The sequence below is a fragment of the Echinops telfairi genome, unplaced genomic scaffold (assembly GCF_000313985.2).
Source record: "Echinops telfairi isolate 266 unplaced genomic scaffold, ASM31398v2 ScPeMD7_7457;HRSCAF=8495, whole genome shotgun sequence".
Taxonomy (NCBI): Eukaryota; Metazoa; Chordata; class Mammalia; order Afrosoricida; family Tenrecidae; genus Echinops; species Echinops telfairi.
The window spans coordinates 10,831,836-10,844,247 of record NW_022111357.1 but is presented as its reverse complement, the minus strand read 5'-3'; the positions used below and the strand labels follow the sequence as shown (position 1 = coordinate 10,844,247).

General features: G+C 50.0%; 1 protein-coding gene across 1 annotated transcript in view; it reads right to left on the bottom strand.

The window, feature by feature from the left end:
* CSMD2 (CUB and Sushi multiple domains 2) overlaps positions 1-12,412 on the bottom strand; it is a 734,077-nt gene that overhangs the window by 239,564 nt on the left and 482,101 nt on the right. Inside the window, exons 21-23 of the mRNA XM_045298912.1 lie at positions 9,151-9,366; positions 7,367-7,555; positions 625-794 (exon numbers count right to left, since the gene is read on the bottom strand). Coding sequence (XP_045154847.1) covers positions 625-794; positions 7,367-7,555; positions 9,151-9,366 — 575 coding nt within the window. The remainder of the gene's footprint in view (positions 1-624; positions 795-7,366; positions 7,556-9,150; positions 9,367-12,412) is intronic.

Sequence of the window (12,412 nt, the reverse complement as noted above, 5' to 3'; positions counted from 1 at the left end):
CCCAAACCCCAATAAATACACAGGCACAGGTCTACATGCATGCGTCCATATCCATAAATATAAACTTAAAAAACACCAAACTTGCAGTCATGGAGTTGATTTCGATTCATACCGACCCTATAGGATGGAGTCGAATGGTCTCTGTGGGTTTTCAAGCCTAACTCTTTACAGGAGCAGAGAGCCTCATCTTTCTCCTGCAGAGCAGCTGGTGGTTTCGAACTGCTGATCGTATGGCTAGTAACCCAATATGCCACCAGGGCTCCACGTATATCTGCATAAATGTGTAGGTCCATGGGTATGTGCGCGCGCGCGCACACACGCACCATTTTATGAGCTCTTCCTTATGTTGACAGGCAAGGTTTACTATGGGATCTGATGGTCACCCCAACTGAATTTCGTGTCCTCTCTTACAATGTGGTCCATGCCTACTCGACCACACACACACAGTAGAACGCGGTCGCCCCTTGAGGAAACATAAACCCTCGTGTCAGACACTCACACGTCCTTTTCTCTCAGACTATGAGGACAGAGTCCTGTTCCGAGAGAACCCATTCAGCATTAGCTGGGGCGTTGGCCACGTGGCCTCACCTAACACACATGCTCGGTGAGATCGATCAGCGTTACCTTGAGGACGTCTCCTTCGGCGAGTTCAAATGCCTTGGCTTTCAGCTGAATCCCCTTCCCTGGCTGGGTCTGGATGGAGTAGATGCATTCGTGGTTGTTATTGTAGTTCACAGGAAAGTTGGGGGACAGCAAAGTACCCTGAGTGCCCGTGACTGAGTTGCCACACTCAGCTGGAAAGAGAATCACAATAATCACATATTAACCCCCGGGCACTGCATGGGGCAACAGAACTCACAGCTCGGGTGGGCCTTACAGACAAGGGCGACTTGTTAGCCTGGCGACCTGCCAGGATGTCTGTGGAGCTGCTCATTTGGCTGCCTGTCTTTAAGACATCTGCTCAAGTTGCTTCTAAAAAATTATACATCCACCCACCTTCGTTTCTACCTGGTTTTGAATCCATCTCCCTCTGGTTGCCTGTCTGTCTATCTTACAGAAACAGAAAGGAATCTACCAGCACCCCCACCCCCACCCCCATCCCGCCCCTTACTTTCACAAAGCAGCCATTTCCCACACCTGTTCGGATGGTATCATAGCAACTGACATGACCGGGGAGGATGCAAGAGGAGGAGGGGGGCAGCCGAGTAAGGAGAGATGAAGTCTTTTCAGTGTCAGAGGAGAGAAACGATATGGAGGGCAGTATCGAATAATAACCCCTAGGATCTTCTGAGCCTTTACAGGCAAAGCATTTTTCAAGGGTTGCTTTAGTCATTTGTCACAATAGCCAGCCCACAAGCCAGGTATAATGATCATCTGTTTTCAGGATGAAGATCATGGGACTTAACATTTAGATCAAGTCTCAAAATTCACCGAGAGGCAGGGCTGAGATCTCAAGCTTTGGGGTCCTGGAACGAGGAGCCCAAGGATTCTTGCTAATGACCATGGACTTGACCCCTGACTCATGGCGACTCTCTGCACAACAGGGTTAGATATGATAATCCGTAAGGTTCTCATTGGCTGCTGTTCAGAAGTAGTTCCCAAGCCTGTCTTCCTAGTCCTAGTCTAGCAGCAGCCTCAGAGTGACACGCAAGCCCCCACTGGTGAATGGTTTGTGGCTCCACATGACGCGCAGTGGCTGGGGATCTCACCCAGGTCTCCCACATGGAAGGCGGGAGCCTCCCTGTGCCCTCTCCAGCTCCCCCCACCCCCAGGGTTAGGAGAACGTTTTAGCATACAGGTCTTGAAGCCTTGTTTGATTCAGTAGGAAATGAACTCATTCTCGCACCCCCCAGATATTTCTTCTCTTGTAGAATTAGTCATCCTTTCCCCATTGTTCCCAACAGAATGTCTACAGACCTTTATTTATAGCACTGGCCATATTTGACGTATTTGCTAATATTTTAGCTCCTTCACTGTACTGTGGGTCCCTTGGGATCTGGTCATGTCTCTGGATTCCCAGCACCCTCTCAGTTCCTGGCATGAGCAGGCGTCTGCGATGAGTGGGGACCCAGCGTGGTGGCCGTGCATGCGCCATAGAAAACGAGTCTGCAGCTGGGGCTGCAGGATGGTGAATCCTTGTGAAGCCTCTCCTTGCATTCTAAAAGCACCCTGGGCTTCCCAGCTTCACTACGCCTGCCACGTTGCACCATCCTTGCTTGACGATTGCCTGCATCCCCTACACAAACTGTGAGAGACTTGAGGGCTGGGGACATGCTTTATTCATCGGTGACTCTCCAAGGCTCAGGCCAGGTTGTTTGTCAAATAAATATTTGCCAAGTGAATGAATGAACCAATATGGAGGGCACTGACCTCAGAAGATGACAATCCTAACAATAATTAGGTTCTGAGAGGATTTAAATACCAGGCCAGATGGCGAGTCCGTTATTTGTTCTGGGCAGGTGGGGAGTTTGGAGCATGTTCTGAATCTTTGAGGTGGATGGTAGGAACTCAGCTTTCTCCAAACCCTCTCTCCGTGTCCTCATTCTGGTTGGAAGGACAATGGCGTCAACCCAAGGACATGGCCCTGACCACACCTTCAACCCTAATGACCCTCCATCCAGAGAGCACTTGAAGACAGTGGCCATGTCCCACCACCGAGTTCTTTTACTTTTGGATGTGCCTGAGATCTGTCCTGTTCAGGATCAGCTTCTGTTGTCTAAGCTTAAACTCATCCTGTTTTCAAAGAGACCAAATACTGTATTCATGATGAATGTGCTCGGTTGGGTTTGGAAACTACAGAGACAGTGGTGTACAGGCACCCAAGGGCAGTCTCCAATGATAATTTAGGGTAGGTAGGCGTCTGTGTGGGAGTGAGGTATGGATAAGAGTGGGGCACAGTTAGACACTTATTCTTCAGCTCCATCACCTGGGCGACCCATGAAGGGTCTCTCCATCACCCCTGGGAAAAACACGCAGTGCAGCAAAATGAACATGGAGTTTGAAGCCACAAAGATTCCTCATCTGCCACTATCTGGACAACGTAGCACCTTCCTAAGACAACAGATATTAAATGACTGAGACTTATGTGTTAAGTGGTCCAGTGATCGACCCTTAGCAAGTATTTTTCTTATTCCCTCTCCCCATCTGGAACCCTGTCTGCCCCCGCTCTGAGCCTGGCAGGATGCTCCTAAGCTCCTGCAGAAGCATGGGCGAGCTGCCCAAGGTTCACAGCACCCCCAGCACCCCCAACGCTTCTTATCTCCTGCCTCGTTGCTGATCAGGTTGGCTGCGCTTACACATGGGCTTTGGCATATTGGGGGCCCCTTCTTGGCCCTGGATTCCTGCACAGGAGCTACAGGCTCCTTCTCTGTCCTAGGTGCCAGGTTGATCATCTCTCTTTCCTGTGCGGCCAACACATTTACGAGGAGGGAAGCAGGGTGGACCCTTCAGCTGTGGTCAGTCCGTTGTGGCCTGAGCATCGTGGAGTGGACAAGAGGCTAGAAGGACATGGCGTTTGTTTCTGAGTTTCCAAAGTCACCAGGCAGGGGGCAGATGATACCCCAAATCCAAACACAAGTGTAGATGGAGACACGTAAGTGTTCCAGAGAAATCAGCAGGCACAGGCATCGGTGACTTATGCTGTTCCTGTCGCAGAAGGTCTCATTAAGGTCAGGAGCTGTCGCTTATCCATCAGTCTGGGGCTCGCGAGGCAGAAGGGTCGGTCTTCTCCATCACACGGAAGATCTCAAGGACAGGGTCATGGCCCCTGCTGTAGACTGAGGTCCTCTGGGGCCAGGGGCTATCTTTTCCCCATCAAACTCAGTGGTCCCTGTGGCCAGAGGCTGTGTCACCCCCCTGCTCCCCATCACACCATGAATTAGAGCTTGGGGCTCTTCATCTCCTTGTCGGCTGGGAATTCCCCCGGCAACACTGTGCGGGCTAATTCATCCCATTTACACCTACAGCACACGCGCCAACTGGGAACCTCCCCTGGGTGGGCATTCCCGTGGTACCTCTAGCAGAGCCTCTGCGGCAGAGCTGGCGGTAATTAGAGGTGATTGTAATTGCCAGGCATTATTAATAATGTGAAACAGAAGACAAATGTAATAATGAAAATATTGTGAGGTGTCACGAACAAACAGTAATTGGAATACGTTACAGAATGAGCTGATGAAATGCGATCAATGAGGCAAGAGCTGAAGGAACATGCATGTCTGTGGTCCAGACTCATTCCATTCCAGAAACATCGCCCCCAGACCCACGTCTCTGAGGTCATTTTCCCAACGAAGAGCTGCTGGCAGCTGATACCTCAAGAAAGCCAGGGCAACCCCTTAACCTTGGGCCAAAGGACCTTTCATGCAGCCACTGGTTAAAAAAAAAAAAGCATTAACAAATAATGGACCAGAATGATGAGTAGCACTCTGTAAAGATCATAAAATAACCTAGCTCCAGGCTGAGTCCAAGGAAAGCATTGCTGGGACACCTGGCTTGTGGGAGCCCCGGAGACTGTCTGAGGGACTCGTGAGGGTGGGGCCTTTCAAGTGCCAACCCAAGTGAGCTCTTTCTTCATGTTGTTCAAGCAACTCCTTTTCGGCTCTAATTTAGGAACTGAATCTTTAAGGAAGAGTGGTGTGTGCAAATGCGCGTGAGGGAGTGTATGTGAGCGAATCTGTGTGTGTATGTGAGTGTTAGTGGATGTTTATGTGAATGTGTGCAAGTGTGGGTATAGGATTGGTGTGTGTGAGAGAGAGATAGAGAGGTAGTATACATGTGACTGTGGCTATATGTGAGTGAATATATGAATGTATGTGTGTGTGTGATGTGAGTGTGCCTGAGAGTATAAATGTGAATGTGTCTGGGTGTGAGTATAGGAATTTGGCATGTGTATGTGGATGTGAGAAAGAGCATACTTGTGAGTGTGCATCCACACCTGCGCCAGGTCGGGTGGAGTGGATACTTAGGGGACTGGTATACAGGAGAATGTATACCACTGTGCTGTGGTTGTTAGGTGCCATCGAGTCAGGTCCGACCCATCGTGACCCTACGCACGACAGAAGGAAACGCGGCACAGTCCTGCGCCAGCCTCACAAACAATTGTTCCTGCGTCTGAGCCCAGGGTGGCAGCCACGGTGTCATCGTGCCCTCGAGGTCTTTCCTCATTCGCACTGCCCCTCCACTTTACCAAGCATGATGCCCTTCTCCAGGGACTGGTCTCTCCGGGCATGTCCGAAGTAGGACGATGAAGTCCGGCCGTCCTTGTCTCTCCGAAGCACTCTGGCTGTACTTCTTCCCAGACAGACTGGTGTGTCCTTTTAGCAGTCCCTGGCACTTCCAAAGCTCTTCCCACAATTTCAATGCATGGATTTCTCTAGAATCTTCCTTATTCAGTGTCCAACTTTCACATGCACGTGAGGCAAGGGGAAATATCATGGCTTGGGATACACGCTAGGGATATTCAATTAGTTAATAGCAGAATCCTACAGCTCTTGGACTTAATTTTCCTGTAATTGTGAGATGAGAAAATACTTTGGACAAAATCCTCAAGCCTTATGTCAATTCCATCAACTAGCCTTGGGATGTTCATAAAGGCGGGGGCTGGGGCTCAGTGTGGGGGTGCTGTAAGAGCTGGTCACTAACGGTGGCATTAGCGATGCATCACATCAGCTGTCTACACTGTCCCCCAGCCCCTGCGGAGCCCAGGGCTCCATGGAGTTGTCCCAGGCCCTGCTGAGCAGTGGAGTCCTCTGAGTTGCCAGTTCCTGTGAGCCAATGTAGTGCTGCTCCTGTTTGGTATACCAGGGTGTTTGTGTCACATTGACTTCGAAATGCAAGTGCGAGGCTCACAGTGAGCCTGGCAACAACTGCACTAAGGCATCTTGCATTTGCTCAAGCTCTCTGCGATGCATAGTGAGCAAGGGGAGGCTTCCACCCTACAGATAAGGGGCAGCTAGTAATCGCCCAGCTCCCCGGGAAATCAGCCTGCCCACCCTGCAGACCTAGAGCTCTGGATGGCCTTCCTTAGGGCTCTGGCAAGGACACAGGAGGACCTTGGGCTCCAATCTGAAACCAGATCTCCCTAGACTCGTCCTCCAGGCGGGACCTCAGACACACTGGGCACTCTCCTGGGTCAGGGCCTGTCTCTCTCCTCCCAGATAGCCCAGTGGGGGTCTTCTGGGATTCCTTCAGATCATCAGAGGTCTCTCTAGACCATTCTACAAAGGTGAGCAGCTCCATTCCAGCACTCTCCAAGCCCAACATCTTTTCCTCTGTGACCCTGACCTTCACCGGGTATATTACATATCTAAGTGTACGTGGCTTCTACCCTCCAGGGCTTTGAACCAAGTCATTCCAGTTCAACCCACTGCTGCATTCCGCCTCAGACAAATGGAGCCAACATATGCAGTTTAACAACATCCTCACATGAAAATCACCTGGGAATCTTGTTCAACTATAGGTTCTACCAGACTATGAGTGGAAGACCTGGTCTGCTTCATCCACTTCTGTATCCATCGCACCCCAGCAGTCCCTGGGACATAAGAGGCACTCGACTTGAACTCAACAACATTCCCACCTTTCCCAAGCTGGGGCTTTCTAGGGTTTCTCCAACGGCTAGTACTCAGCTAAACTCCCAGACTGCGACTCTCCATGTACAAAGGTCATATTTCTTTTTTATAGGCCTGCCCAGTTTTTATCCATATATCTGCAAAAGGAATTCATAACCTTGTCATGACTCATGGGACATATGGTGCTCACCTTCATTTTTTTGCCTCAGGAGTTTAATGGGAATCTCCTATCCTACTTTTAGTGAATGCTGCCATTTGGTGAGGGCCTGTATAAAGGCACCAATCTGGAGAAATGGGCCTGTTACCACCAACCCCACGCCCAAAGACCCCTTGGGGGTATCAGAATTGTATTGAAATTCTAAACCCCAAATTTGATTTCATTCCAAATGCTTTCCATTACTGAAAACATCTGGTTTTAACAACCAGACCAAATGGAAAACAGAACATAATTTGGTCCTGAAATGGCTAAATCTATGTGTCTTGAGTGGGGAAATGAGATTATTGAAGTCAACTTCACCTGATTGTCTACCTTTCAAAAAGACCCACACTGTAAGGCCTGTGGAGGCTATGGGAAAATGCCACAAAGCTGGCATTGCCATCCTGGTTTTATGGAAAGGAGGCTGCAGCAGCAGGAGGTTAAGTGACCTGCCTGAGGTTGCCCACAGGTGAGCGTGTGGCCAATGAGTCCGCCAGTCCAGGCCTGTGGGACCCTTGGCCTGGGCGCTCCCCACGCCACCACAGAGACCAAGTAAAGTGGTGCCCACCCCATTAGTGAAACAAAATGAAAGCACGTGACCACCTACCAACACACCTTGGCAGAGGCGAGCTCCACAGGCGCCGTCTGCCCCCCAGGCACGTGATGCGGGCGGTGCCCTCCAGCCGGTACCCGGGGAAGCAGGAGAAGGTCAAGGTGTCACCCACGCCAAACTGCAAGCCCTTCCGAATGCTGTAGGCTGGGACCTCGGGCTCCTCACAGGGCTCCAAGTCGTACTCTGGACAGACAGCCAAAGAGGCGGGGTCACTGCGGTGTACGGGAGACCCCGAGAGAGGTACACAGACGCACAGAGGCAGAGGGAGGCCTGATGCCCACACTGACCCACCAAAGGTAGCGAGGCAGGGAGGGAGAGCCTGGAGGGAGCAGAGGCAGAGGGGTCAGGAGCCTTCCAATCCATAAGCAGTGGGGTGGGGCCACTGTGCATCTGGATGCACATTCCGCATGAAGTGAGCCTTCCCTTCTCAGTCCCTTCAACTCCATTTGAACCCCAAGCTGCAGAGCGCTTTAGACTCTGTTGAACCCCATAAATGTGACCATCGCTGTCCAACAAGGTCATAGCTGACGGAGTCTAGGACAACTTTCCTTGAGCAAGAAAAATCCAAGTGTCACTCCAGCTTTTCTCCATAATGCTGTCACTTGGGGAGGACGGGGAGCAGCTGGATGGAGTGGCATTCATGGTCCACTCACAAACCTGAAACCATCAGTGAGCGTAGAAGTGACTACCCCTTTGCCTTGAAGGGCCTCTTTCTCATATGGAGACAGTGCCCAAGGGCACTATGTGGGATGAACAAGGAGACTCTCTCCCTCTACCAGGGGTGTGGTACACTGGCTGGATATATCCCATCAGCCAGGCCAGACTGGCAGTCAGCCTAGGCATGTGACAGGGGCTTCTGCTGCTGAAGGTCCAGCATGGGCCTAGTTTCTAAAGGCCAGGTACCTCTTGCCCATCCCAAGAAGAATCCATAGGCTATCTACAGTGAGCTGAGAAGGCGGGAACTTTGGCACAATAGGACACAAGTGGCCAGGAACCTTGGTGAAACTCCCTGAATGCACACAAGAACGTGTACTTGCCGGAGCTCCTAGACCCAGAGATTAGTACTTACTACCAGGCAGTCACCCTACTGTAGATGGATTGACCAAGGCAACTGACCAGGTGGAGGGGAAGCTTAGGGAGCAGCGAGTCTAAGACGGAGGTAGAATACATTGGCGAGGGATAGCAAGAATTACCAATGCAAAGAATGTGACTGGTGTTATAGAATTGTCTGAACACACGTAGAAATGATTGAAATGGTGTGTCTTTGGCTATGTATACTTTTATTATATATAATTTACATTAATATATATTTATAAATTAATTTATCATTTATAAATCAATATATAATCTATATTTTAAAAGACTTCAAGTGAAGCCAGAACACCCCAGGTATACTAATCTCAAACTCTTTTCTTCTTGTTCTAATTGCAGGGCTATGAAACAAGGGACGTGGAGGCAATTGAAGAATGTGGACAACTAGGGCATGGGGTCTCTTTAGGGAGTTTTTTCTCATTTAACCAGCTAGGCAGGCCATTCAGCGTAAATCCTAAACACCTTCGGAGGAGAGTCCTCAACAAAGCTGGACTCCTTCTCTGGCCATTGTAGGAAGTTCCTCCTCCTGCTGAATGCAAACATCTTGGGCTTCGCCCCAGAGGCCACTGCCCCCAGAGACCACAGAGCAGATCACTGATTATCTGGTGGGAAGACCAGATGTCGGCAGCAGAGGGTAAGACGGATTACCTGCGGCCTCGTCCCCGCAGGGATGCTCGCCGTCTTACCTGAGAAGGTGATGTTGAAGCCTTCATATGACATGGAGAAATCAGACACGAAGCGGACCTGGGCGGTGAAGTTGCCATAGAGCCCAGCGCTGATGGGAGCCGGCAGTCGAGAGCCGGTCAGCTGCTTCAGAGGCTGGGTGAAGCTGCCGTTCTCCGTGATGAGGAGGTAGTCGTGGCCACTTTCCAGGTGGAAGGTGTGGAAAGTAAAGAACACACCTGCCAAGACACCAGGATGACCCCCATCATGCACTGATACACAGGTTGGCGAACCCCAAGGAATGAACCGGAGCACACCCACCCACACATCCAGTTTAGGGGGAAAGCACGTGGCACGGTTCTGTGGGTGGCCGTGTTTGAAAGGGAGATTTAGGGTTAGGTCTGTGAGAATGCATCCGAGAGATTCATGAGTTCAAGCAACAAGTGTGTGTGTGTGTGTATTTGTTGAGTTCTTGAAATGTGCCAGGCCCTGGGTTACAGGCAAGGAGTGAGACAAGATGATAGACAAATTGCTACAAGACAGAGTGTCAAAGCTATCCGGAACTATCAGCTATGTTATTTTAGTTAACATAGTTAGAAAAGCCCCCCTTATGAAATGCAGTTAGCTTAAGGCGCTTAATTAATGCAATCTCTATGGAATTTTTATAAATTGCTCACAAACAGGTTGCATTCAACTATCCTCTAGAGGGGCCAAAGAGCTCTGAGAATCTTCTCTTGTTTATCTGACTGTTAGGGATTCAAAGAGGAGCCTGGTGGTGGAGTGGTGGCGTGTTGGGCTGCTAACCACAAGGCTGGCAGTTCGAAACCACCAACTGCTCCAAGGGAGAAAGGTGGGGCTTTCTACTCCCATACAGAGGCACAGTCTCGGAAACTCACTGGGGCAGGTCAACCCTGTCCTATGGGGTCGCTCTGAGTGAAGCATCAAATCCATGGCAGTTTTTCGGAGGCTCCTTAAATGGGACACGGAGTGCAAGGGAAACTGTCACAAAAGCACGACTCGTAGCAGATGAATACATCACAGTTGCAGGTGGGACTACAGAATCAAGAATGGGACCAGGATGGGGACACATATGTTAGGACTGAAGAGCCTACAAGGTTGGCTCAGGGTTCTCCGACACATGGCCATGCGACCCTCGTGCTCCACTGTCCATTAAGGCCACATGCTAACGTAATGCTGAGAACTTGAACTCCAATACATTCCCAATCCCAGACCAATCATGGGGATGGCACAAGGCTCAACAGTGTTTCATTCCATTGAGCCCAAGTTGATGGCATATAACACAGAGGGAGCTCTGGAAATCACCATCACACAGGTGATATTAGAAGCTATGAGCAAGAAGAGGGTTTAGCTGGGCAAGGGAGAGTAGGAATCAATGAAGGCAAGGATCAATGTCTGGGGAGGAAAGACCTTCCAGCAGAGACGGAGAGGAAGAGCTTGAGAGGAGCAATCAGAGTAAGGACAGAGTTCCACCACCGAGGAAGGGCCCAGAGAACGATATAAAGATGCCAACACCAGCGAACATTTTGAACCCTAAACATTTGTGCATCACAGTCTGATTTGTTTTACTGCTCCACTAGTGAAGCCTCATCAACTGGGAGCGATGCTATGAACCCCCTTTATTCTCATCAATAGCTCTGCACCATGGGTGTGACCACTGCTGTTGCTAGGTGCCATCCCATAATGACCATCCCATCTCATCACCAGGCTGCCTTGCTTTAGTTCTATTGCATGAAAGGCAGGGTTTATAGCTAGCTGTGAAGAGTATAGCATTTGCAGTTTCCAACAACTCAATACAAACAATGACAAAAACACGCTGCCACCGAGTTGGTTTCGATTCATAGTGATCCTCCCCATAAGGACCTTATGCTCACCGGAGCGGAACACTGCCCCGTGCGGTGCCAGCCTCACAGTTGTTCTCACACTTGCGCCCCTTGTTGCAGCCACAGTGTCACTCCATCTTCTCAAGGGCCTTCTACTCCACCAAGCATGATGTCCTTCTCCAGGGAGGGGTCTCCTCTGACAACATGCCCCCAAAGTATTCAAGATGAAGTCTCGCCACCCTTGTCTCTAAGGAGCACTCTGGCTGCACTTCTCCCACGACAGATTGGGTTGTCCTTTGAGCAGTCCACAGTACTTTCAATATTCTTTTCCAGCACCGTGATCCAAATGCATCGATTCTTCTTCAGTCTTATTTATTCAATGTCACACTTTCACATGCATATGAGGCAATGACAAATGCCATGTGCGACGATTGCCATCTGCATTTTACACTTGAGGAAATGGAAGCGCAAAGAGAGGAAGTCACTTGCCAAAGGACTTGTCCAAGTAACACAGTAGGTGGAAGACCTGGGATCTTATTACAGATGGCCTGACTTCAGAGGCAAGGAATCCTCATGGCACTGTGGACTAATTGCAAGGTTGGTTGTTCAAACCCATGGGCTGCTCTAGGGGAGAAAAATGAGGCTATCTGTTCCTGTAAAGATTTACAGTCTCAGAAACCTGAAGGAGCAGTTCTACGCTGCCCCATAGGACCACTATGAATCAGAACCAACTCTATGGCGGTGTTTTTGTTGTTTGTATTGATTGTTCTGGAAACTGCAAATGCTATGCTCTTAACAGCTAGCTCTACAACACTGCCTTCCATGCTATCGGATGAGAACAACTAGCAAGAGCAGCCTGGGGATGAGACCTACCAGGTGGTGAGAACAGCTATGGAGGGGCAGGATCTTAATACCCCAAGTGAATTGTGTAGAGTGTGGTTGCCCTTCCACAGGGGAGTGAGCCAATGAGATTATGGGCTATGACTGGTGCTGCTGGCAGCTACCGATTAGGCTAGGAGTGCTGGAAGCACCTGCTACTCCAAGTGTCTCCATGGACCTGCAGGCAGGGCAGCCCCTGGGAGCTGGTAGAAATGCAGACGCTCAGCCTCCACCACGCACTCAATCAGAACTGCATGTTAACAAGACCCCCAAGTGATTTGTGGGCACATGGAAGTTTGCAAACCACTCCTCTGGATAATTACTGATACGCTTTTGATGAATGGTGGTTGGAACCAAGCCCTTCGTGTTAAAGCCATTGGAAGATTGGATCCAGACCTTTCAGATGAAAGTATCTTTGACTGTTTCCATAATCTTGCCTTTCCAGGGATAGAAGTCAGTGGATCAACTGGAAAAGAAGTCCTGGAGCAGCGGGCTTCTAGAGCGGTGGAAGGAGGAGACAAAACCAGTAGAGATGGAAAGTCCAGAGATACAATGTATACATGCT